At 44.3% G+C, this 26,707-nt stretch overlaps 2 protein-coding genes across 15 annotated transcripts in view; both read left to right on the forward strand.

Annotated features, from left to right (window-relative positions):
- EMCN (endomucin) overlaps nt 1-10,945 on the forward strand; it is a 75,940-nt gene extending 64,995 nt beyond the window's left edge. For 5 of the 7 annotated variants that reach the window (XM_038178865.2, XM_072036989.1, XM_021277380.4 and 2 more), the window contains 3 exons: nt 6,567-6,677; nt 8,739-8,812; nt 9,984-10,945. In XM_038178865.2, the coding sequence (XP_038034793.2) occupies nt 6,567-6,677; nt 8,739-8,812; nt 9,984-9,989 (191 nt within the window). In that variant the 3' untranslated portion in view covers nt 9,990-10,945. Of the gene's footprint in view, nt 1-278; nt 2,178-6,566; nt 6,678-8,738; nt 8,813-9,983 lie in introns of those variants that run through there. The other 2 variants (XM_072036988.1, XM_038178867.2) reach the window with 2 other exon arrangements.
- Nucleotides 10,946-11,872: 927 nt separating this feature from the next.
- On the forward strand, nt 11,873-25,478 carry LOC119716900 (uncharacterized). 8 transcript variants are annotated; one of them, XM_072036995.1, is made up of 7 exons: nt 11,873-19,672; nt 19,864-19,947; nt 20,734-20,823; nt 21,916-22,008; nt 22,086-22,203; nt 22,685-22,831; nt 25,363-25,478. In XM_072036995.1, exons 1-5 carry the CDS (start codon nt 19,281-19,283, stop codon nt 22,090-22,092), a joined length of 666 nt encoding a protein of 221 aa, XP_071893096.1. In that variant the 5' UTR covers nt 11,873-19,280; the 3' UTR covers nt 22,093-22,203; nt 22,685-22,831; nt 25,363-25,478. The 8 variants fall into 8 exon arrangements, with proteins under 8 accessions (XP_071893096.1, XP_071893094.1, XP_071893093.1 ...); XM_072036993.1 differs by having other exon boundaries at nt 22,109-22,288; XM_072036992.1 differs by having other exon boundaries at nt 22,109-22,203.
- Nucleotides 25,479-26,707: the final 1,229 nt, after the last annotated feature.

Consider the following 26,707-nt stretch of genomic DNA (forward strand, 5'->3'; position numbering starts at 1 on the left):
ATCAAAATCTCATCTCTGGTATCTAAGAGAAGGAGATAGATATTAGTTCTGAAAGAAAGAAAGAAAGAAGCACAAAATAGGACTGAGGTAGAACAAACTTCTGACTAATCTGATTCACAGCTATCTAAACAACAAATCTGAAACTTCTCATGGGAATTCTTCTCGTGGTAAAACCCATGGCAGCTCGCTTCCTCAGCTGCGTAGTCCACCCTTGCTCCCACTTGACCTGTAGAAGTCCTCCGGGAAAAACAGTCTCTTACTTTATCCATCTTTTTAAGGTTTCTGCTCCCCCGGTGACATTTCAGAAGTTGCTCCATAGATGCTCTCCTCTTCCTCTAAATCCTCAAGAAGTCCGCTGAAACACAAATGTAAATGACTCTGGTGGATGCACTTTGTAGTTTTATGATTTGGGAAACTAAATATTTTTTCAGTATACGTCTTTGGGAACGGATGTTTAGCTCTATTTTAAGGGGCATGAAGTGGGCATATTTACACTAAAGTCATGATATGTCTTTTGAAAGCTGAATGTAGTCTGAGACTAGAATTCAGAGACATTTTTGGACTGATTCTGCCCTCATACAGCTTTCAACAACAAAGTAACTTCACTGGCAGCAAGAAAGTTACTGTGTTTTGCAGCAGTGTAAATGAGAGAGCACCCAGGCACAGTTTTTCACAAGATGAGGTCTGGTGCCTGTTAATCAGCTGCTGGTTCACCAAGTATCTGAATTTCTTCCATCCAGAGGATGCTCGATATTCTTCTTTACAGAAGTGTGATGTATGCATGCTATAATTGGAAGGTATGAGTCAGAGCCACTTACAAGACAAGATTCTTGCCCTCTTCTCATTAATACAATTCATATTTAAAACAGCTACCATTTTCTCTTGAATTCTTACATCTTTATAGATTTCAAAATTAAACATGCTTTCACTGAGTCCTGCTTTTCCACAGCTTTTGAGAGACACTCGGCTTCTTAAATTAAAAACACTCTGAAAGAAAGGCCTGTTTCCTTCCAGAAATATCCCTCTCTCATACAGATATTTTCAAGTTATATTAGGGTGCCTGCCCATTTGACTAAGATTTACTTGCTTCATTAAAAGCTCAGGGAGAAAAGTAATCATTTATTAATGGTACAGGTGCACCACAACATGGGAGATGTCCAGCTCATCCGGTCTCTCTTGCAACTAGTGAAACAACCACTTCTCTACGTATGCTCCTCTTTTTCCTTTTTAGATATATAAAAACCAGCTCAACTGAAGGGTGAATTCATAGCCCAACTAGTTTGGAAGTGTTACAGCTGCCTCTGGTTGTATGTACAAACAAAATTCTAAAAGGTTTTGACTAAATTGAGTAATTTCTTAAGAAAAGCCTCACCTTCATCATCCTCTTGCCATCACTAGGCTGCTCCTGTTTCCTGAAGATGAACACACACACAACAAAGGTCTGCACTGTCATGTACTCAACTGAAACTTTATTAACCAAAGTCGTATTTTTTTTTAATTTTTACTTTTATTATTTCAACAGAAGGTTTTGTTCTTGTCTGAATGTTCCAAAAATGTTGAGAAAAGACTTATGTACGAAACATGCAAGGATGTAATCAGCAACTGTGCTCAGACAGGTAACCTAGAAATACCTTGTGCCAGTGATGTGTGTGGCGTAGCTTGATCAAAGCTTGTGGCAAGTTTAGTCTTGCCTCACCTAAAAACTGATTTAGCTGCAGATAGTGGAAGGAGATGTATGTGTCCGAAGGGCTATTTATCCCATCTGTCTGGGACATGTACCTTGAACTGGAATGAGGTGACCTATGGAGGTCCATTGCCTACTAAAGGATCCTATTTCAGGACTTCTAAAATTAGGTTCTGACTATAAATTAAAAGAAAAAGAAAGGTTCCTTTTTCAGAAGCATAGCTGAATTAAATTTAATCGAGGATAAGATTTCAAATACCCACAATTAATGTGAAAGAATACAGGAAAAGAACAGGGCCGATTAAGGCTTGGGCCAAAGTAATGTATTTTAATGGAGCAATATCGTCAGGCACATCACTAGGTAAAAGTGAGCTTTGTTATTCTCATTGCTTAAAGCTCTTGTTAGAAAGATGAACTTCCTGATGGCTATGAGTTCTAAGGCACTACTGGTTAAGAAGTGATGTAAAGCAAATAAAACAGAGACAAAACTAAACATTTTGATTTTTATTTTTTATTCATTTACTTTTGCCAGTGAACTTCAGCACCCGATGCAAGTACCTGTACGTTCATCGTATGTGAAAACTCAACTTGGATAAAAATGCTTAGGATACTGCATCTTCTCAAAAGTTTTACACTAATATGCAATTATAGGGCTTACTACAGCCATTCCATGTTGACTGTATAGGCAAATTTAGGGTGGCTCTTTCCAGGGAAAATAAATGGTCTTCTACAATACAGAACTCCAAAAAAAAATCTACCTGAAAAAATAGTTCTTATTAGGGATTCATTATAGCCCACAGTCCTGTGCGTTTGGCTTACAAGTGGTAGATATACTTTCTGTGAATGTAGGCTGAAGGATTTGACGTGATGACTAAGAGATCAATGTCATGTCCGTGATGTTAATGATAAAGTATTGCCTATCACAGAAACATACCTCACTTTTGCTGTAATGGTTTTTGCATATTTCACTGAAAAACAGAGTAGGTATTGACTACCTTTTGGGACTTACACAACATGAGGAACAGAAATGAGGCTGAGGAGTAAAATTGGGGTAAAGCTACTCCGTACGTATGAATTATGCACAACAGAAATATTGCTACCTGAGTAATGATTTGACAACTTTCTTTTCTGGCCCTTACCTGGAGTACCCATTCTGAAATGTAGCAAGGGCAGTATGACAGTTCCCTGTTCAACGTAAAACCTCACAGGAATGTGGCAGGTGACATATTTTGGAGTAGTTAGGTCTGATCCCTGGTGTCTTTGTATAAGGTGATTCATTAGGACATGTTTTGTAATCGATGTGAGTTTGTTTGTTGTCAGATGTGGCTTACGTGGCTTGTAGGGATATCATCTGTTCTGTGTTGAACTTGCTGGAAGGATATTAAAAGTGTGCCAAAGACGATGTGGCACTTTTGGTGAGACACCTGCAATAGAAGGTGGTCCTTTAGGATCACTGAGTGAGAGGGGTCTTTGTTATGTGATGGCATAGATTTAATTTTCTTTATAAAATCTTGTACGGTACTGTGTTGGGGATGTTTGAAAACAGTGGTGACAACACACTGCTGTTTTAGTTGTCGCACAGCAGTGCTTGCACAGGGCCAAGGACATTTCAGCTTCTCGTGCTGCCCTACCAGCAGGGAGGCTGGGGGGGGCAGAAGCATGACAGCTAGCCCAGGCTGGCCAAAAAGGATGCCGTGCTCAGCAATAAAAGCTGGGATAAAGAAGGAGGAAGGGGGGATGTTCAGAGTGATGGTGTTTGTCTTCCCAAGAAGCCGTTTCACTTGATGAGCTCTGCTTTCCTGGAGGTGGCTGAACACCTGCTTTCCAAGGGGGAGTAGGGAACAGGCTCCTTGTTTTGCTCTGCTTGCGGGCATGGCTTTTGCTTTACCTAGTGAAGGATCTTTAACTCAACCCATGAGTTCTTGCACTTGTACCTTTCTATTTCTCTCCCCCATCCCACACGGGGGGAGTGAGCGAGCAGCTGGGTGGTGCTCAGCTGCCTGCTGGGTTAAAGCTCGGCTTCTCAAGACACGAACTGTAGGCACAAATGAAATTTCAGGTGTCACTAATAAAGCAGAGAAAACGTTCCAGGAAAACAAGGGTATTTGAGGAAAGGCGTACTCCCTGCCTGTAGCTTTTCATAACGTGTCTTGGGTGCGTTGCGTGCACAAGACGAGCTACCCACCTGGAAGATGGTGGAACCCATGACATAGATTAACTGGACCCCATTGCTTCAGCCACTTTCGAGATGACCCTGCATGTGCCTGCAGCTGCTCAGTGTTCCTCTGCACTCCCTGAATTTCCAAATCCTCCTCTGCCAAAGCTTTGAGGATTCCTAACCTTCCATGTCAGCAGATGATGGTTGTGACCAAGCACCAAAATCAGCAGAAAACGAGGCAAAAAACCTTGTTCTCATTCAGCACAAGAACTTGCCTTTGCCACGGGAATACACATGAAGTTCAGCACCTGATGAGACACCCCGCTGTGTTGCTGGGGTTTGGGCCTGGAAAATCCCATGCTCTTCTGATGATGAGGTTGAATGATGACATCTTCATCAGCGCTGAAGCCCGCCGGAGTTCAAGAAGCTTTTGGACAATGCTCTCAGACACAGGGTCTGATTTTTTGGGTGGTCCTTTGAGGACCCAGGAGTTGGACTCGATGATCCTTGTGGGTCCTTCCCAACTGAGATATTCTGTGAGACTGTGAACTTCTGAATGCTGAGACTGTTTAATCATGCTATCTCACACATCAAACCATACGTCTGGCTGTGGTGGAGCAGGAAAAATCTCGTCAGGGAATTATTCCTCCTTGTTTTCTGATATGCTGAGTACATCAGAGCATGGACTGTGGCTTCTAAGAAGGTGAGAAACCTTTATTTTTGCCTCATTAGTGACTCAGCCCAGGGAAACTTACTCCTGCCAGAGGGAGTAGGGCATGTATAGGGTATGGCTCCGCAGGGGACTGTGGGGCTTTTCTGCATGCATTGGTAGTTTCATCTCTCTCTCTTTTTGTCTAAGATCCAGGTGGATGCACCTAGGAGCAGGTGAAGAAGCCAGGTCTCTAGGTCACAGAAGCTTCCCTTGCCGCCTCCTCTCACTTGCCAGATAAACGAAGCAGGTCAGCAGAGAGCAACCTGCTGTGTGCTTGGAAGTGGTAAGAGCTGATGTTTCTTCTCATTTGAGGATAAAATATTGATTATTTCTTTGTCATATTATCAGCAGTACTCTGTGTCCTATCTTTTCCCTGCAGGTAGAAAACCTAGAAGCTGCTTCATAGAAAAAGGTCCCCTCACAACAAAAAAAAATAGAGCAAGTATCTGCTTCACTTTCCTTCTCTTTCTCATTTTCTCACACTTGACTTTTTAAACCTTAAATTGTGCAATGACCTGAAGTTGTGATTTCTTTCTTTATAGAAATGGAAGAACAAACTTCCCCAGCTCCTTACTACTCATGGCTTGGTTCAATGTGTGTTTACTTGCACCACAAAGCTCCGTCTGCACACAATTCCAGCTGAGACTTTTGGGCAAAACTGTCTGTAGTCAGAAACATTAAATACCACATCTTTCCTCTTCTGGTTACACTTCTAACCCAGTTTGCGAGCTATGTATATTTGCAAGAGTTTTCCAGGCAGCTTCTTACAGTCAGAGGATGCTGAGGGTCTGACTATATTTGTGTCTGTGGAGCATTTGCTAGCTTTGCATGTTGCTTTCCAAGATTATTCCCCAGCAGGGGAACATCTCTCACCCCTTCCAATCACACAGACTCCTCTGTCCTGCTGAATGTGGCCAGGACAGCTTGCAGGTAGCAATGGGGGGCCCTGCCTGCCCTCCTGCACCACGACTGCACCCCAGCTCCTCTCAGTTCTGCACAGTCAAGACAAACATCTCGATTACTGGGTCTATTGAGGTAGTTTCCTACTTCTATGAAAAATAGGATGCTTCAATCGAATTTTCTTCAAAATGAAAAGCAGGCTTTAATTCTTTGCTCCGAACCAGATTGTCACTTAGAAGAGATTTCTCAGCAGCAGAAATTACAATGAAATTGCAGTGTAACTCACTTTTTTTCATACAACGTAATCTGAGATGCAGTGCAACCTGCATTTTTTATGTGAAAGCCTATTTTTTTATATCCTTTCTTCCAGCTTTCAAAAGTCAGAGGGGCCTTTGCCCAGGTCAAAGTCCTTCTGTACTTATGAAGATATGACCTGTTAGCTCTCATTTTATATCACCCTGCTCCGTGGTGTATGTGTATTCTGAATATTGCATTCAGTTTCTGAATCTAATGGGAGTGCATCTGGTTGTGCCCGCTGATGAGACTGTCAGCTTGCCTTGGTGTCAGGTCTCCAGGAAAAATACCTAATGGGTGTCACCATGGGAGGTTGTGTGTCTGCAAACCCCATCTCTGACAAGAGCTAGCATGAGATGTCAAAGGAAGATAAGGAACAGCAGAGGCACATTGATACATCCTCTGCTGCATTCTTGCAGCAATCTGCAGCTTGGGAACTTCCCGGATCAGAGGCTGTATCTCTTGCCCTTAATAGCTCTCAGTGGCTTTTACTTCCATGAATTTATCTTATCCCCTTTGGCATCTACAGAATCCTGTGGCAATAAGTTGGACAGTTTAACTACAGATCTGTCTGTGTTATATTATAGTAATGTTTAGAGACTTTGCTGTACCTATGTCTTTGTGTTTGCAATCCAATTTCAGACAAAACTGTACAAACAGATGTAACATTGGAGGATGAGAGGGAGAATAAAAGGTTTAATAGAAGGGTTCATTTGTCACTTGTCAACAGAAACTTCCGTGTTGGTATCGGTATAATTTCATTTTCCAAAATACTCTGTTGGAGGCCTCTTTCTCAACCTGTGTATCATGTCTTTCAGTTTTTGTAGAAGCGCGTGATATATTTGAGGTTGGCTTCTCACTGCCCTCAGCCAACCTCTCTGAGCTCACAGCTCCTCCGGCAGGAGAGGTCTCACAAGGCAGGACTGCAGGTAAAGGGGGTCACGCTGGGCTTGCAGCTCCGCAGCTGCCAGCACATGGTTTACTGCACCAACCTCTTTCTGAGGGGTCCCTTCATCTCTCAGTTACTCAAGTGTCTCTAGGCTACCTTTTATGCGAGATAGTGTATAATGATATCGTGAGAAGCTGGTGGTTCGTGTCTCTCTTGATACCTTCCATCCACTGACGTGCAACACTGCAGTTTGGGGATGTCACCCTCCCCTCAATGCATAACCCTCAATCAACAATGCCGGCTTTCCACTGATTTTGGTGTCCTGAAATTATGCTATTGTTGGAATATTTCGTGCAATTCTACTTTGCCTCTCAGCAACAACCTTCAAAGTATGCAGGCAATCTACTAAGACTAGTTGAGCACCCTCACTGTGCTGCGCATTTTCTCCATCAGCCACACAATTTGGTGTGAACTAATTCCTTTGGTCGATTTAAATATCATCTGTTCTAGCCAAACACTGAACGCAAATGTTTGCTTTTACTTTCCCTTGTGGGAAACAAGGTCTAATCCGTTGTTTTTAGTGGGTGATGGTTTGGGGTCAAGTTTGTTTTTCAGCAGTCTTGGAATTTATTTCTGTCACTTAAGGCTATTTTGAGATCAATAAAAACGTCTTCCCACACGCAACTAACCTGAATGTTGTTCTTAATTTGCTCTTTGTGCTGCAGCTGGATATTTAGCACAGCATTGAACTTCTGAGCCGTTAGACTCCAAAATTGTCCTAGACAGCTCTCCGTGTAGTCTCAAGGTGTACTGCAGTCCTGTATCGAACACAGTTTGTTATCTTCATTACTCTTGATCAGGGAGCATTTGTGTGACCAGTTTCACCCCTCTACATCATCATTCTGTCCTGATCACTGAGCTGTTTGTTGGCACTAATTGTTGTAGACACCGCAATGCAAATATATTCAGACACATTGACATCAGGCAAGCCCTGATAATACATGGAGACACTGACCCCAGCACTAGCTGATGGCGTTTCACCCTTTCCATGGACTATGCATATAGCACCACCAAATCCAGATGGGATGTCGTAGCCATCCCTGCCTCACATATTTTTTACTCTGGTCTGTTGACATTGATGGGAAGTTATCCAGGGAGATGAGCTGGCTCTGGAGCCTGTCCTTAGGTGTGTTGCTTGTGGCTCAAAGTACACATCTTCCGTGGACGTCTACCTACTTACAGCCCAGGCAGAGCAACCAGGGTGGGACTGATACCAGCTTACTGATATTTATTACAGCTATTGAATATTATCTTCCCCGTGGTGATATGTTTCCAACTGGTTTCCCCTGCACGCTTTTAAAAAGAAATTTCGCTAATTTCTCCTTTTTGCTCCCTATTAAATAATCTGCATCTTTATATTGAACATGAAAGGTTCAAACATGCAGAAGGAAAAAATAACAGACAAAAAATATTTAAAATGAAATAGAAAATATAATTTCTATATTACTACAAAACAGTGCAATAATTGGAACCGGTTCACTTTGTTTTAGCTTTTCAAAATAAGATTTTTTTTTCTAATAAAAAAAAACTTGTCACCTTCCAAAAACGTATCAACTTCTTGAAATGTTTCTTTTTTTTTTTTTTTTTTTTTCTACCAGAAACTTATACTTTCTTGTTCTCTGAAAATCTGTTAGGAATTCTTGAAGTAGTTGCTGAATGCCTTTTTACCTGAAATTTAACATCATCAAAACTTCTGAAACACTAATTTAGCAGCACTTTATGATGTGTTTTGAAATAATTGTATCCAAAATTGAACACTTGGAAAGTGAGCGCCATCCCAGCACGTTATCGTTGAACAATTTTCAGGGTTTCCCGTTGAACCCTATTGTGGTGGTAGCACAACAATGACAGCAAATCATGGGGAGAATAAGCCATAAAACACACAGGGTGGTGAGGATCTGTTGTGTGGACAGTTTTTGCTGGCTAAGTAAACGTGACGAGGAGACGGGTTAGTTTGTGCAGTGGCCAGTGATGTGCTGCTGCTGGACTCACGTATCCTCTCTTCATGTTTGAGCGAAGCACAATGTATTTTGTTTTTTAGGAGAACGTTCATCTCAGGGGAAGAATAAAACTCAGCAGTGCGATGATTCCTCTTCACACCTCAGCAATAAATATGTAAGTTGATTACTTTTGTCTTGTGTTGTGTAATTTTAGTCCTTGTTAGTCTCAGTACCACTTGTTAGTCTCAGTATTGTGCCATGTAAAGGGGTGAAAAACACAAAACAAAGTGAGCAATAATCTCAGCTGAGGAAGCCTCAAGGAGCAATGGCTTAAACAAAGCTCAGCTTGAACCAGTCTCAGGCAATCCGAGGCTGCCCATGGCAGATGAAGAAGCTGCCACCTTGCAAAGGCAGACTTTTACAGATTTAGCGTTTGGCTTTAACTGTTCAGTATTCATTTCCTGGATGTAATTCCCTTGGCAAATTTCTTTTTTTTGTTTGTTTGTGTTAGAAGTAAGAGATTTCTTAAGACAGTTGTCTATAAGAAGGAACTTGATACTCACAAGTGTTCAGCTCCTTTTGTTTCCTGAAAAGGATTTGTCTGTTCCACATCATGCAAAAGCAAACACTCTTATTGAGATGGTTTAGCATGGCTTCAGTTTATTGATTGCCAGCATGCAAAACTAGCAGGTGTCGCACAAAGTTTTTGTATGTTCAAGAGCAGGAACCATCAGAGCACCTAGGAAATGCACTGTTTGAGGTAAGGGTGTTGCATTTTCCTGCACGCATGAAGCTTTCTCAGGCACCACAATCTGTCCATAGAGTTGCTTCTCCTGTAGAGGAGGTAGAGGAGAAAGATGGCTTGAAGAAACAGGTATCAGATCATACTGTGGGATGGACTGGACAGAGGCAGATATGCTGGGCCCAGACTTGCACCACCTTTGTGGGATGAAGTCCCCCTAGGTCCCATCACTGTCTACTGAGAGAGATGCAGTTGAACAGAAACATGGAGAGACCCTTTTGCAAAACATCTTTGAAGTTTTCGGCCTGTTCTTATTTCCCCTGGGAATGCCCAAAACGCTCTTTCTGGATGCAAACAACAAGGAAAAAATAAACTAATTTGTCCCTTGAATTAGAGCATCAGAATCCAACTCTGCCTACATTACCAAAAACTCAGAGCTTTCTCTGTTTGTGTGAATGCAGGACAGTGTCCTGGATGATGGATTTACTCCTTGTTGTCTGCTCCACGTAGGATTTACTCTGTCTGTCATCTATTTCAGTTTAGTATTATGTTTTTGAGCAGCCTTACCTGGAATAATAATCTTGAGGTATTTTTGTCATTTCAGGTGTGAAGCAGCCTGTTTTATCACAATGTGCAGGAACGTCCCATGAAGGTTGCAGTGCTGCAGGAAATGTGGAGTAGCTGAAGCTTTTTACCAGGCAGGACACTTGTGTTAATGACCAGCCCTTGACTTCTAAACCTTGAGTGTCAGTTCTTCTGGAATGACATGTGCTTTTTTGGTGGCTTATTAACTGATATATCATATGTATTTATTATTTTCTTATATAGTAAAGGCAGGGAAGCTTTCAAGAAGGTTGAAGAGCATGTTTGCGTAGTGATTATTAAAAATGTTTTCTGCACATACAGGAAGGAACATGTTAGCATACTTTGTTGAACTAATGGTAGATAAGGTTCTTTTAATTGTATGTAGCAAAATACAAACAGGGCCTGACCCTTGAAACAGTACTGGGCATATTGCCACGATGAAAGTTAATTCAGTGATTTCCATGAGACTCCTCACTGTAGCACACGCTTTACTTGTCATAAATGTTTACAGGATGGGATGCCTGGGTGAAATCCTGAAGTGTGTGCTTTATTTCTGTGAAGGGGGGGGGGAATATACCTTGCACTGAGGGGTTTTTGTTTTCATTTTTTAGTTTATCTTTTATTTTTTTTTAAAGATCTGTAAATTGCTGAATATGGTCCTTCTAATGTAGCAGGCAACATAGTTTATTTTCTCCTGTTCCTTGGCTAATCACTGCATTATGCATGCTATAAATGTCTCTCTACAAGCTGCGGTGCACAGTGGGGATCAGCAGGATAAGAAATTTTGCAGCCGAACCCTGTGTTCAGAGTAATGCATGGGATTCCTGTTGGCTATTGAATAACTCCGGAAGTTTAAAGAGTGTTTCAAGTGATAATTACAGACACTTGATTTGTACAGAGCTGGCACTTCAAAAATATCAAGTAGTGCTTCTACCTGCATGTATCCTACTTTGCTAGAACTATAAATGTTTGGAAATTATATTCTTTTGAGCGTCTGCTCAGTCTCAATCCACTGACTCTGGCAGTGTGCTGAGAAGCTCCATGGTTTTATTGGGGAATGAAAGGGAGACAATTAGTGGTGTAAGTGCAGGACCAAGAGCTAGGACAGTAATCTGAGTTTTAATACCTACTGATACAGTGCTTTTGAGGAACTTCTCTCTCCAGTTTCCTTCTCTGGGGTAAGAAAACTTACCTAGCAATATGTTAAGAAATCGAGCAGATTTCTTAGGTCATGTTTATACACAAAGATAAAGTGTTTGATTCTCTGTGTTTGACCATTGCTCTTACTTCATCTGTGATGGATCTGATCCTCTGTCTTAGCAGCACCAAGATAAACTTTTGATGAAGTTTTGTAAAAGATGGGGAACCAGCCAGGGTGCTCCATGATGCAGCTGAACTTCTATGGTTTGTTCAGGTGTTCCTGAATCACTTGGGTTGCTCTGGAGCAGAGGAGTCTTGAATGCCTGCTTCGGAAAAGTCAGGCCACCTAAAACATGCCGTTTAGCATCTGCACCTATTCAGATTCCTGATTGCTGAAGTTTCCTATGAAAAAAGCAATCATTGTGGATTTTCATATTGGTAAAAAAAAAAAAAAAAAAAAAAAAAAAAAAAAAAAAAGTATTTCATAGAATATTGTGTCTTACTGAGAGTATAAAAGAGCAGAGAAACATTGTGAAAAAAAATGTATGTATAAAATTTGTTAAGAAACTACCATGATGTGTCAAAAAAAAAAAAATAACAAACACCTCCTATTAAAAGTTATTCTCTTTATTAAAAGGCTCTTCTTTTTCTCTTTGCAGAAAGGCAATTCATTATGCATACCTAGTGCCAGTATCAGCCATTACACTGCACTGCTGTAGCAAAGGGTGAGCTGAACTCGTTCTGGAGAGCCCAGAGAGCAGGTTAGATGTTTGGGGCACTGCGGTGGTGGGGGATGCATCAGGCCTTGCAGAAGACTTGCTGGGGGTGGAGTGGAGTACAGAAATCTCCTTCTTACACAAGTTGACAGAGAGAGAGAAGGGCTCGCTGCAAATCCAGGTATTAGGAAAGTGACAAACACAATGGGAGGGGAAGGTGCTTGGACTTTTCACGATGCTGGGCACAACGGGTAACCAAGCTCTTGCCAGAAGGCTGGGAAATGTGCCACAAAGCGACTGGCTTGTGTGAGCCCATGTGAGGCAAAAGAGGTGGATTTAGTGGAGAGCAGAAATGAAGAACTTGTGAGCCTCTTAACCCCTGAGGTGACAAAATTAAACTTGAAACCCAAAACGTTTCTACAGCTGCTGCTACTGATAGTATTAGAGTTAAGCTAAGAAAATATTTAAACATGGGCTACACTTGGAAGAAAATGATTTTCTATGCCTGTGATGCAAGAAAAGTGCTTGCAGTGTACCAGTAATTTTTGATTTTTCTCTATGCAAGCTCCTAATAATGTTCCAATGGAGATGAAGACTCTCGTACAGTTAATTCAAACTTGATGACAGGGGCCTTACTTTCTTCTCTTTAATTCACTAGAAACAGTCCATGGTACCTTGAGGGTCTGCAATTCCAGGCTGTAAAAGTACTCTACTGTGTCATTGTCAGAAGGGAGCACAGAAGTCTAATGATCATCCTTATCTCACAGGCATTACAGAAGTCTTGTCAGTTCATTAGGTTGCCAAACCAACTAGAGGGGGGGGGAGGAGGGACAAACGGGGACCATGTCAGTACTCACTAAACAATAGCCTGGAAAAATCTTAAGCAAATAATCTGTTATCCCTTCTGAGTAGAAGATCTGGTGGTGAAATGACGCTTACTGAAGTTTTTATAGTTCAGCTGTATTCAGTGAAACAGGAAATTGTAATACAATGTAATACAAATAACTGTCCTTCCAGTCCCAGATTTCTTTTGTTAATAGGAGCAAAAACCATATTGATACTGAAATAGCACACACCAGGTGGCAAAGGCTGCCCGGGAAGGCTGAGCCTTGGGCCAGGCGAGGCTCCATAGCACATTTAGAGCCCTGTGGCAGAGGGCAAAGCCTCTCCAGCACCATCAATCACAGCTCCTCAATTTCTTCACATTAGGACACTATATCTAATAAAATAAATAAGCTTAAAGATTACTCTATCGATTCCCAATTGAGGCTTCTTTTTTTTTCCATGTCTGGCCAAGGGCAATCCATAAAGCACAGGCTTTAATTCACCCCGGCAAATGCAGTGGACGTGATACCCTGATGCTCATAAGATGCACACCATGAATGGCTGAAGAATCTTCTCAGCTCCCTCTTGTCCACCCTGCAGGATCGCCAGCACCTAGAAGAGCAGTAAGAAATCTTTTCTGAGGTCAATAAAGATGGGGCTGTAAGCTTGACAATGCAAACTTCTTCTAGCTCCTCTACATAAAAGTTATTCTTTTGACAGCTTTAATGCACATGAGCACATTGCCTGACTGTAGCTGGTCAGCTCTGCCCTGAGAGTAACCCGTGGGAGAGACAAATCCATCTCCAACCTTCATTCCCTAGGTACAGGGGGTCAGCATGAGCCAAATACCACCACAGCCCCCAACACTACATGCTGCTTGGTCTGGTCACCCTCAGGTGCATTTGAGCTGTTTCCACAAGCCCCATGAAGGCACAGCAGCACCTTGCCAAAGAGGACGTAGGCCAAGGGAGCGCAGCAAAGAGCTGCTACTATCCACAGAACAACAGTAATAATAATAATGTACAACTGGAATCGGGGATCTAATGGGTTCCCTCAATACTACCTGACAGAAAGGGCAGAGAGGAGGTTGTCCAGCCCGCCATCACCCCCTGATCTTCTTTCAGTAGGAGGACCACGCTTGGCCCCAGTGCTTCACAGGGACACTTCCTACTGCTGTAGCTGGTTTTGCTCCCTCTTGCACTGATATTTCAGTGTATTTCAGTGATATTTCAGCACATGCCAGGTCACCAGGAGGAAGAAAGCAGACTGATCAGCCGTGGCAGGATGCTTTCCCTCAATTCCCAGGTCTAAGGTGTGCCCTCAGGGCTCCCAGTTCCAGGCCTACCAGCAGAGTCTGTGGCAGGCAGACGCAATTAGGGAGGATGTAAAGCAGCTGGGCATGCACAAGTCCAAGGAATTAAAGGGGGACGCATTCAAGGGTGCTGAGGGAGGTGGTGGAATTCACCGTGAGGGTTTCCATCTGTCTTCTTGGAGAGGTTATGATGATCAAGGAAAGCTTTGTGCCCATCTTCAAGCCAGGCAAATAAGAGGATCCAAGACGGGTAGGACCAGGGGAAATGGTTTAAAACTAAATGAGGGGAGATTCAGAGTAGATACGAGGAAGAAACTCTTTACTTTGAGGGTGCTGAAGCAGCAGGATTGCGTCAGGTACGGTGACATTTTCTGTCCTGATAGAGGCCGTAAATCCAAACAGAAGAATGAGGAGGAGGAATCCGGGCACCGAAAAAAAATCAGTGGGATTGCTGCCTCCTTGGGGAAGGCGTGTGTGTATTTATGTACCCACATGTAGCCAGAACAAAAGTAATGCATGTGGCCCTGTATATTTTCTTGGTAACATTGCAACCATCTCTCCCAGTTGGAAGTGCAGATACCACTGCAAGGACAGAGGTGTGATTTGGGAAGAGGAGAGAAGGACCATTGTTTCCTTGCACTCGAAAAAAAATCAATGTCCTAAAAGCTTCAGCTTTCTGAGACTTGCCATGGTCTGCAGGATGAAGGTGACTTCAGATCCAGAAATATTTGATAAAAATATTCTGGGCGCTTTTTTTTTTTTTTTTTTTAATTAAATGAGGGCACCTAACCAGCTGGTTTACTGTGCCAGTTTTAGGAACATGATCATTAGGATTCAGCTGCAATGCTGAGGCAGTGCACTAACTTTAGCTGAGCCTCAGTCATTAAGCACATAGGGGTTTTTTATTTATTTTCTGTAGCTGGGTCTGACATATAAAACAAGTTATTTTACCCGTGTGTGTTGGAAGCAGCAGGAATTAATGCGGAGCATAAACAGCCGATCTGACAGAGCAAAATAAGGAAAAGTTAATGGATATAATTACCGGAGAGAGCATTCCAGGTATTCAAGGTGGCATTCGGGGAAGAAGAAGAAGCCCTAGTTGCAGTGGATAAAATAGTTTCCAGGCAGAGATCCCTATCACGCATCTCATGTGGCCTTGAGAAATACTTGAGCAGCACCTGGGTGATGCCCAGAGCAAAAGCTGACCTGTGAATGTGTTGTGCCAAATGCCATGCCTGTTTGTTCAAAAGAAAAAAACGAAGAAGGCCATGAAAGGAAAACGGGAAAGCAAAATCTAGCCTAATGGTGGAGAGGGGAATTTGGGAGAATTCATCTCTCTTCTTGACTTTGCAGGAAATGAATCTGCTTTGCCCTCCCATCGGCAATTTTTATCTCTCCTTCCTTCAGGAGAACTGATCAGAAGCAGTCTCTGGCAGCCTCCACGCACTTGCATGGGAAAAACATTTCCCCATCAGCATCTGCTAGCGATGGCCCCAAAACCCTAGCAGCTGAGCCTGCAGCTTGTCAGGTCTGGACTCTCCGTCAGATTGATTTTTCTTAATTATGTTTTGGGTGTTAAGCAACACACAACCCATGGCTACGAAATACTCTGTTGCTAAACACCCGCTGCATAACGAGGACCTCAGGAGCAAGTCACAAACCCGGGCACCCTCCATCCTCCAGCAGACAGAGGGGAGGGAGGGCACAGCACTGGAGTGTTTTTAACACGAACCAGAGCATTTCCAGCAATACTTCCCTCGGCATGCCAGTGGTGATGCACGGGTCCCAGGGATGCTGGTTCCAAATACGGATGCTCGATGAACCAAAAAGTCCTTGCCTTGGTGTCACTGCGCTGTAGGAAAAGGCAGCCAGGGCAGGATTTCATCTTTGCAGGTGGAGACTGCTTTGGAAAGGCTTTAGGAAAGACTCTACACCAGGAAGCACCAGGACACCTGGAGTGGAGGGGGAACCAATCTAGATATTCTCCATCGGTCTGGGTGTTGAGCACCGTAGGGGTGTGTGAGCTGCCCCACGGCGATGTCCCTGAGGGGGTGTCACTGGGGCACGACTGGGGACATGTCCATCTCTGGCCTCTGTCCTGGTGGCTTCTCTTCACATCGGCTTCATGGGTTTGGCAAACACTTTGTGAGATATGTTCATCTGGTTTGTGTCAGTACGGAACAGTGCTAGGGCCGTGTGGTATGATGAATGTGACCTTCTGTCTTACAGACCCTTGGATAACCACAAGTCTAAGAAAAACAGAATTCTTGTATCTTGCAAAGGAATGTTTTAGCAATTTGTGTCAATAGAGAGCTTGAAGGGAAATGTATTTGTAGACTTTTCCTTGGAGTCTCTGATATCTGGGGGGGGGGGGGGGGTCAGAATAACTGCTAACTATTACGACTATTGCACGGGGAGAGCTGAAAAACAACTAAAAGACAAAGCTTGCTGGGGATGTTGCACAAGTCTCTGACATACAGCCAAGTTGGACAAAGGAGAAGGACAAGAGGGAGGAAGACCATGAGCCTTCAGCACGAGAGACCCCCAGACCGACCACCGGAGACTGATATGCATGCTCCAGTAGGAGGGACTGGATCCTGGAAGCTCATTATAATAACCCAGATTTTTTTAGAAGTAGTAATGAATATGTATTAGTCTAGGAGCATAAAAATCAGCTACTTGATGTAACTTGATGTTTCCAGTCCCTCCTACTGGAGCATGCGCATCAGTCTCCTCTGGGGGTCTCTAGGGGTCTTTCATGCTGAAGGCTCCTAGTCTTCCTCTCAGTTTTTTTTCTTGTCCTTCCCCTGTGTACTCCTTGGCAGCATGTCAAAAGCTTACACAGCAAGTTTTGTTTTTGCAAGTTTTGTCTCCTAGCCGTCCTTCAGCTTCTTTTTTCTTCTCCTTAATCTCCTGGCCACTTGGCCAGATATCAGGGGCTTGCACAGTGTCCCATTCAGAAGCCATAACAGTCACTAGTTGTTAGCAGTTGTTCTGAAACCCCCAGACATCTGAGACTTCAAAGAAAGAACATACAAACACAAATAGCTCTCTTATTGACACTCCACGAGTATTTAAAACATTCCTCACAGGCCATTCCCAGGGACACTCCAGTCACACCTATAGCAGTGCTAAATCAACCACAAAGAAGACAAAAAGGCTGTAACTGTTAGGAATAAGAGTTCAGAATAACAAAAACAAATAGGCTCATGGATTTGAGGAATATTTCTGAAGATTTGATAATTTGACTATAATGAGGGGGAGACTGGGACACTGGGAGGAAAGGGAAGAAACCGCATCTGTGGAAGAATTAAATTGCCAGTGCAGGACCCAGAGACAGACAGAACTGCTCTTCTAGTGACACAAATTCCTTTGCAAGGTACAAGAACTATATACATTAACCATTCTGTTCTTCTTAGACTTGTGGTTATACAAGGGTATGTAAGGCAGAAGGTCACATTCATCATACCATGCGGCCCTAGCACTGTTCCATACTGACACGCATCAGATGAACGTATATAACAACCAGAAACATCAGTGTAACCTTACAACCATCCTCCATTTATGTTTCCATCAAAGCAGAGAGAAATTTGGCGTCCTGATTGCAAGTGCCCTTTATGCCAGCCCTCACCGTGGTGCATCCAGGAGCAGTGGGTAGGTAACAGCTTCTGAAGGCCGTGGTGGTTTATTTTTCCCTGAGAACAAAAGTATCTATCCCCAGTACATGAAAACCCTATTGATGTAACAGAAAAAAAAAAATAAAATTAAATTAAAGGAGAAATGAAAAATGTAAAGTGAAGCTCCCAGACAGGAAGGCTATTGCAGCAGCGACAGCCCCTGAGCTGCGAAGTGGCATGGCCAGCTAACAGATGGAGATGTTCACAAGCAGCTCAACCAGATCTTGTGAAATGTGTAGGTCTCGCTTAGCCCTGCAGGCAATTGGAGATGAGACCTCTGCTTTCAGCGTGGTGTTTCCTTCCAAAAATACGGACCAGTAGATGCTGCAGTAGCTGTGGCTCCCTGTGACTGATGGGACAGCTTGCTGCCAGCCCACGGTATGAGCACCCTGGGTCGTGAAGCTCCTGCTGGCTCCTTGTTCCTTCTGGAAATAATTCCCTGTTTCAGTAGGGAAGGTAGCTAATGGAAATATCTAACCCTAGAGGGAAAGCTCTGGAGAAAGGTGCGCCTTGTTGCCATTTGGCTTGGTTTAAATCTCAGGCAATGCCATCTTCCTACCTAGCAAAGCCCTTCAAGTCTTTTCAGCCTCTAGATCTTCCACATTCCTCTTCAATAGGAGAAATCGGGGGTGAGTTTTTAGCAGGAAGCTCACAGCCCAGCTCTTCACCGTGCCGTGCTCCCCCATGGGTTGCTTGAGGCTTGCCCTGCTGCTTTAATTCAAGTTTCCTCTGTTTGGCATCCTAAGTGTTGAGCACACCAGTTCATACCATTATAACCTTGTGATTGCCTTTAAGGTTATTGGGTTTTTTGATGGGGAAGAGTTTCAGGGGAGCTGGCTGCACTGTCTCAAGGTAAGCTCATGGTTTCTGTATTTACACAGATTTTGTTTTGGTAGCTAAAAGGAAAAAAAAAAAGTAAAAAAAAAAAAAAAAAAGAAACAAAAAAAGTCCTTCCTTATCCCTTCTTCTGGATATTTTTTCTTCTATATTTCTTATTTTCTTCTGGATATTATTAGAGTCTGGTGCTGGAAACTCTTATGAGACTGTTCTAACTTTCACCCTACGAAATAGCAATTAAAATGAAATCAAAGGATTTGATATTTTATTTATTTTTTCCTAACTGGTAAAAAACTAACACTATGTTCTCACTGAGAGTCTGGCACCCTGAAGAGCATCATTTCCAGCTGGAAGGCCGCTCCTCTGCCCATGCACTGTGGCTTGCCTTCCCCCAGCTCTTCCAAGGGTGTTGGAGGAGTTTGTATGCCCCTGTGGGGACAGTGCCCTTCCTTCTGCCTGTAACCCTTCCCCAAATCTGCCCATTGGGTCAGAAAAAAGGGGATGGAGACCCTCCAGGGACCCTCAACCCAGGAATGTATACATTCAGGCTAATGTTATTCTGTAGAAATGGATAAGTATTGTGAAAGTCCTTGCATGGTTACTCGTGACCTGCAGTGGCTTGATTTACTAAGACAAAGATCAAATATTTCAATATAATTAATTGTAATTAGCACTCAGTGGCTTTAGGAGTTCATTTCCAGCCCCAGTGATCAATCAGCAGTCACCGGGACTCAGCGGGGCTGCCACAAGACGTCCTTTGAAGCCTTTCCAAGCGACAGCTCCAACCCCCTTGCACAGACCGTACAGTAATGGCCTTCTCTTTTCAGTGTGGGCGATACGCTTTGTTTGAAGGAGCTCCTCTGCCATGCTTTTTGTGGGATTTTTCATGGAAAAACGCTCCGCAGCACATTCCGGGAGGAGGCCTACAGGCGCTGTCTTTCACAGTGAAATTTCTGGAGGGTGGCTGGGAATTTTTTCTTCCCTTTTTCACATCCCTCTGTGGGTTGCATGCCGACACAGGTGAACTGCAGATCTCACTGCCAACAGCTGAAAACGCTTGGTGGTTGGTGCTTCCAGCAGCTCAGAAAGGAGCTCCATTGGTGATGGAGGCCCATGAGGTGGTGGAGGAGGTCCAGAGAAGTAGCCCGGTACTTCATCCCCACAGCCTTGCCTGTGGTTGCCCCAAAAAGCCTGGCCAAAGGTTGGTTGGACTACAAGGGGGACCAAAACAAGAAAGTTCTGTGTGGCCGACAGAGAAATATCTACTAGGAATGGTTAAAGTAGAATGAGACTCTTTTAAGGCCCTCTGATTGTAGGCAATATTGGGTCGATTGGTCTGCAGGACTGTTATGTCTCAGATCTCTTTTTTTTTTTTTGTCCAATTCTCCGTAGGAGGTTGAATCTTTGCTGTGGAGTCTACATCAGCTCAGAAGCCATGCAAAATCTGCAGTATGCACCAGATCAGAGACAACTTCTGTGAGTACACTTGCAGAGAAACGTGTGTAAAAGGCTCTTTGGGCAGTAACCAAAATTGTATTATTTTTCTGTAAAACCTATATTGCTTTTTCATACACAAAGCCTAGTGTTTGGAAAACTCATCTTCCCTAAATTGCTTTCTGTGAACGCAGGTATCATACAGTGTTTTATACAGCGCTGGGCAAAATATATTTTTAAGGATCGGGTCACTATGGTAACCACTTCTTATCTCAGAATCAAAAAGCAGTTATGATTGTAATTAAAAAAAAATGTATGCTGTCTACCAAGAATTACTCTGAATTATAATTCATTTTCTGTCACATATTGGAGTTATTTTTATTGCTCCCAAAGGCATCGATTTTTATTATAATTCAGCAATGCAACCCTTTATACAGATAGACTATACCCTGCTTCGAGCAGACTGCCAGAAATCATGGTCAAAGGCTTCAGCCTCGGAAATATTTCAGCAAAACACCAGGAACACTTTGTGTCCTTACGAAGGGGAAACTGTGAGAAAAATACAGCCTCCTTGAAAGCTCATGCTTCATTGCGAGTGGCCGCATGTCCCAAGACCAGTGATGATGAGTTACAGACGTGAAAACTATGAAGTAAGAGCTCCCGCCTAGTTATTGATGTCTCCTGTTGCTGGCAGCTGGTGGAGAATTTCCTTCAGCTTGCTCAGAAGAGTTCTCCTTTTTTTAAAAAAAATAAAAAATAAAAAAAATCTTCATTAAAAAAAAAAAAAAAGATACATGAAGAAACCCTTTCTCTGCTTCTCTTCCTCAGGCATATATGCCCTTCACTTCTGTTCCCAGCACCAGGGCCACATGTGGAAGTCTTGGTGAAATCGCTGCGGCTGCCTTTAAGAGCCATAAAGTAAGTAACACAAGCATCGTGCTCCAAATGGTCCCGAAGGAGCTGCCTGGGAGTTCAAAAGTGCGTCTTGAATTCGACAGGAACAAAACTGGGCTCGTGAGTAGGTGACCTGCTCCAGCTGGCTCTCACAGGGCTCAGCCCCACGCTGCTTTGTGGAGGAGAAAATTACATTTTTTTTATTAGATTATTTTAACCATTTTCAAATAGCACCAGGGTGGCCCCATGGCTTCCTCCCCAGTTTGGGTCTGCTCGTGGCTGGGAAGCCAAGAGATTGTTAGCGGGATCTCTGGCACTCACCCCAGTATTTCATTTTTTTGGACTACAACCTATTCATCCTTCAGCTAATATGCTACAGAGCAAATATCTGCTACGTTTTATGTAAGCAGTAATAGATTTGTTTGCCTAAATTGTTTTATTTTTTTTTTTGCCCTTTCCAAGAGGGAGGCAGAACAAATGTTTATCTTCCCCAGACCTGTAGCTTTAGACACTTTTTTTGGGTCTCATTTCTCCGCGATACAATCAGGCGTTCCCACAAATGACCAAGCACTTTCCCTTAGAAATGGATTTACTGCTTGGTGACTGCAATTCCTCTAGAAGCACACCCTGGAAAGCCTTTTTAGTGCCTAAAGTGTGGGATTTACTTATCCTGGTGTGGGGAAGCATGACGGGGCAGCCTCCCTATTAGGAGTAATCAGTCAGGTTAATGAGCCAGGGACTAATCCTTTGTATTCTTCTGGAGCTGCTCCAGCACCCCAAACAATGTGAGGTGAATGGGAGGTTTGAATGAACTAAGGCCCCCCTTTCTCCTTCTTCTTCCTCCATCTCTTCAACCTCCTTTTCCCACCATTCCTCCTCCTCACCAGGCCCTTGCTTCATGGAGAGAGCAGAGGAGTTTTAACTCCCCCCTAAATCCCTGATGCCCTAAATCCCTCCCAGAGCTGGCAGTGACAGGGAAAGGTTTGGGAGTGGTGATGGGAGAGGGTGGGGAGGACCTGCACAGGTGGGCAATGAGAGTGGCAGGGTGGTGGTGATGCTTGCTGTGTGCTTTATCTTCATGGGTTTTGTGTGTTTATTTTTTCTCTGTTAAAATAGCTCCCTTCCACCAGAGCAGAAAGCGGCTGTTTGTATTTCCCTGTACTGCAGCAGTGCTTCTGTGAAATTTTGGGTGTTTTTTCCCTCCAGCAGGTAAGATGAAACCATACGCTTCATCTAGGCAGGATTAACCCACTCTTAACTGCTCCGGAAGGTCTGTCTGCGTAAAGGGAATGATGTGCTTTCCTTGTAGTAACCCAGAAGAGCACAACGACCTCCTCACCAACACCGTGGCTTCCTCGGGTGGACACTGAGAGAAGAGGAATACTTCACAGTGGCTATAATGTAGTTGAGTGGCAAATGACTTCATTAAGCCAGCAGTGATAATTAGTTTAATCAGCTGAAGTGCGGCTCAGCACAGCACACTTCAGAGGTGCGTGGCGTGGCAGGGGCTGCTGCTGCTGGCTGGGAAATCATCCTCGGCCCGATGCATCTTCAGGCAGGGGGCCAAGCAGGGGGTCTTCCTGCTCCTCCCGTCATCTTTGCAATTAATTTCCTGCTTTAATTAATTCCCTGATGCCACTCAGTGAGGCCAGGCTGAGCTTCTGGGAAGAAATTGCAGCTTAGCTGTGATTCAAGCTACAGGAAAATGTCCCATTCACCCCAAAACAGCAGTGACTTCTCTGCCTGAAATCCCACCGTGCTGTGAGCCGCCTGGTGTCCCTGAGCCCCACCAGAGAGTAGCATGGGTCTGTGGTTGCCTTTCTCTTGAAGGGGGAAAAAATACAGAATAACAAACACTGTTCTTCTCTTACTTTTTTGGGACCAGACCCAAAGGAAATGTGCCACTTTGGGAGCGGCTGAGGCAGGTGCCCTTCTTCTGCAGGAAAACTAAAGGGGTCCCCTCACATTGATGGTCAGATCTTTATGAAAACTGCTTCAGTACCAGATGTCACAACTGCATTAACGTGTCAATGTAAGTTTTTTGACCTCTTGCACCTATCCTGTTTGTCTTTTATTTTTTTAAATTTATATTTATTTTTATTTCACTTCTTGTTTGTAAAGGATGGAGGGTGTGTACGATGCAACCCTCAGGTTTGCAGCACCTCCCTAGCACCCAAGTCTGTCTTGCTGGGATCTGGCTGTTGCAACCTGCCTTGGCTTTTTCAGCTGTGATAGTTTTAATGTCCATCATCCCCTTCTAGTCTGGCAGTGCTTGTGGAGGTCAGTTTCCAGCACCACCATGGGAGGCTGGTCTCCTCTGCTGCCCTTTTATTTTCTAGATCTGTGACAGCAATCGCTTGCTGTCGTAGCACTACCCCTAAATAGACAATTTTATAGAATGAAAGGGGCTTGTCTGTGTCAAGTTTAAGGATCCTATTTTTGTCTTTCGTTGTACGGAGCCTGCTGTGAAATGCTCCTCACCATGAAGGCCGCGCATTGTGGTTCCAGCCAGTGGGGATCTCAACTCCTCCCTTCGTGAACCGCTTGGTGAGCAGTGGAGATGAGATGTGCTGCAGATGAAGGCAGAAATGTGCCTCAGCACCACAGCCTCAAAACAGGAGGGCCGGCCAGGCTGCTTTCATGAAGGAAAAGCTGGTTCTTAAGCAAGTGTAACTCCCTTTGCTCTTGAGCAAATTCACCTGGCAGTGCCTGTGCCATCTCACCCCAAAGAGCCCACCATTTTGGGCGGCCTGCTCCTCCTTCGAGCCACCACAATAGGTGACCCACAGCAAATTCTCCTACTCGGAGGCAGGACGCCCCCAGGCAGCTGCACCAGGCCCACATGCTGTCACACAGACTGGATGGAGCCCAGGGACCTCCCTTTTGCCCACCACCCCCTCTCCTTCAGCAGGAGCCTTGTGCAGTGCGGTGGCTCCAGCCGTCCTCACGCTAAGCCCTGAGGAGCGCTTGTGACTGATAATTATTCAAGATTAGAGGCTACAGCAATCAGAGTGATGCTGAGCTTACAAGAGCCTACTTCAGCTTGAAGTACGCTGACGTGCCTAGTGCTGGAGAGCAGAAACCAGCATGAAGCACCCAGCCTCGCTTCGCAACACGAGGAGCAAATCCTGCCGCTGGAGCTGGCTACCGTGATAATCAGGCCATCCATCTGTTTTCTCAGCCTTGAACTCATTTCCTCATCCTCTGGAGAGGGTAGGACGTGATCATCTTTGCCCATGAGACCTCAGAAAGAAAATGACCTCATGGAAATGGAAGGGATTCACTCACACGACAGAAATAGCGTGTTGCTAAGGTAGGACCAGAGCTCCCTCCAACCCATCTGTTCTCCTCCAGTGAACAGAACAAAAAAAATCCGTCCTGGAGCTCCAGATCCACTGCTTGCATCCTCTACCTATGGTTCTGAAGCTAAGTATATATCCTTAAGAGCTTCTGTGTGCAGGAGGGCCTGCCCTGCAGCCTGCTGGTGGAATAGCTCAGGAGGCCGGGGCATCACGCTGCTTGGACTTCACACAACTGCCTCCTGCCATGCCACTGCCTTGTGAAGCAAGCTGGTTAATGGAGTCAGGGGAGAGGAACCAGGCTGAAAGAGGTGGTCAGGAGATCCTGGCAATGAAGTGTCGTATCGACAAAGTCTTTCAAACAGGAGCCCTCGTGGATGAGAATGGAGGTGTGGAAGCCCTGGATGCAAATGCCTCCAGCAGATGTTGCATGTGAGCTGAGTACTCACCCCAAAAGGCAAACACCTGAAAGAAACAGCCTTTTGTGGTTCCCTGGACAAGTTCAGTTTTCCATCCCTGTAAATCCACCCTGTGAATAAAAATGAGGCAGAAATCCTGTGAGGCCATGAGCTTCGTGGTAGAGCTGGCCAAGGAGAAGCAATGCTCACACAAAGCAGGGACAAACCAGTCCCACCTCCCTGCTGCTCCACCAAGTGCTGTGACACGGGATCCCACATTGATAGGCTTCATCTTTGCTTTATTTTAACCCTGCCCTTCCTTCAGAGGATCACAAACGTAGAAGAAGAAGGTTTTCCAGAGCTCAGGACAAAACTGTTGAAAAATAACAGTTGTATTGCTGACCACAAGGGCTTCCTGTGTAATGGAAACCTCTGCTCCAGAAACCCACTGGGCACCTTCTTTGAACAACCCCACCCATCACCAGAGCCATGGAGCACCTAGGTGATGGAGCTGTGATGTAGAAAGAGGGATGCATGCATGTCTTGAAAATAGTTTCAGGAAGCTTCTCTCTGCTGGGCTCCCCACACCTCATAAGAAGGGAAATGTGTGTGCTTTTTGTTGTTGTTGTTATTTCCCCCCCCCCCCTAAGATGTGAGCTGTATGATGGCTGTGGGCATCCCACCTGAGCACAGCTGGAGGTGCTCTGCAGACCAAAGATCCCAAGTCAGTCACTCGTCCTGCTTCATAAAGTAATTTAATACGAAGTAATTCAGGCAGGGACTCAAGTGCTTTGCTGAACTGGGGCTTCGGGGGAAAACGTGCTGGATTTTTTTTCTTGTGATAAAATCCCTCTTATCTTAAGCAGGTATTTATCAGAGCTTGGGCAAAACCACTTATATGTTGCTTGGAAGTCTTTCACAAAGATCTCATTGGTGATAACCTGGACACCAGCATGCAGGCGTTTCGGGAAAAAAAAAAGAAGAGCATAAACCAGCGCTGTGTGGGTGAGTTAAATGGGAGAGGGAGAAATCATCCAGTTTAGCTATTTTTAGGCAGACAACTGTGCAGATGTGAGACACAAATAGAGGAGAGCCGGGTGAGAGCCAGCCACGGTGGAGACCTTGATGGCCAGCTATTCATTTCAGAAGAAAATTGGCAGTGAAAGGGATCTGGTCAGCATTAAGCTCTGGCAGCACTTGCTCTAATCCTGTTGAGCTGACTTCTTGCTGCCACTCAATTAAATGGCTGCTTTACGGGGAGCAGCAGATATACCAGGTGGAGGTGGCTGTCCCACTGTTGGGTTTTCTTTTGAACACCAAGATTGGTTTTCAATAGCACCCAGGCACTAAGCTCTTGCTAAATAACAAATTAATTCTGGACCCATCTTGGGTCTTCAGCAGATCTCATGGCAATCAACTTCTCAGTTAAACTCCATGCAGTGCAGAGATAAAAAAAAATAATAATAAATAAATATATATATATATATATAAAATATGCTTGCAGAGTGGCAGCCTGATTATTTCATTGCACGCTCCTCACTTCAACAAGAGTCACCAATTTTGTTCTTCATCTCACAGTGCTCTTTGGAAAGGATTAAAAGAAACTTGAGAAGTATGAGAAATGTGGCTGTTCCCATCTTTACACCACTAAGATGCAACGTTGGCTCTACAGCACTTGAAAGCAATGTGTTGGTAAGTCACGTCTGTGGTTGTGGTGTCAATGGGGCCGGAAAGGCAGGGCTGGAAGCTGGGTCAGCAGCTAGATGTGAGTGCCTGGGCACCAGTCACAGCCATTCTGGATCTCCGTGTTTGTCTCTGCCTTTAAAATAAATTAAATATCTCTTTATTGTGGCTGGCAAGCAGCCAAGGATGGCTCAGCTGCGATGCTCCCCAGGATGAGCTGTGCGCGCTGTGTGTGGATGGTTTTGCTCAATAACCCCTAGGCAGAGGAAGACAAAATTGCCAAAGCCTGGAAAAATGGGACTTGTTATCCGTAAGACCCCTGAGCTAAAACATTGTCTTAGCTCAGCAGAGGAGACTCATTGCTTTAAAGCAGGATCTCCTCAGCCCTAGGCGCCACAAAGGAGGACGGGATGGCCTCTTGTCGATGGTGACGGGTTACTTTTTGCCACAGGATTACTTTACTGGGAGGCTCAAGCCTCAGCAGGGGTTGAGTGTGTGTGTGTGTCCGGGAGGCAATAACGCTGTGCT

This window comes from Anas platyrhynchos, chromosome 4 (genome assembly GCF_047663525.1).
Source record: "Anas platyrhynchos isolate ZD024472 breed Pekin duck chromosome 4, IASCAAS_PekinDuck_T2T, whole genome shotgun sequence".
Classification (NCBI taxonomy): Eukaryota; Metazoa; Chordata; class Aves; order Anseriformes; family Anatidae; genus Anas; species Anas platyrhynchos.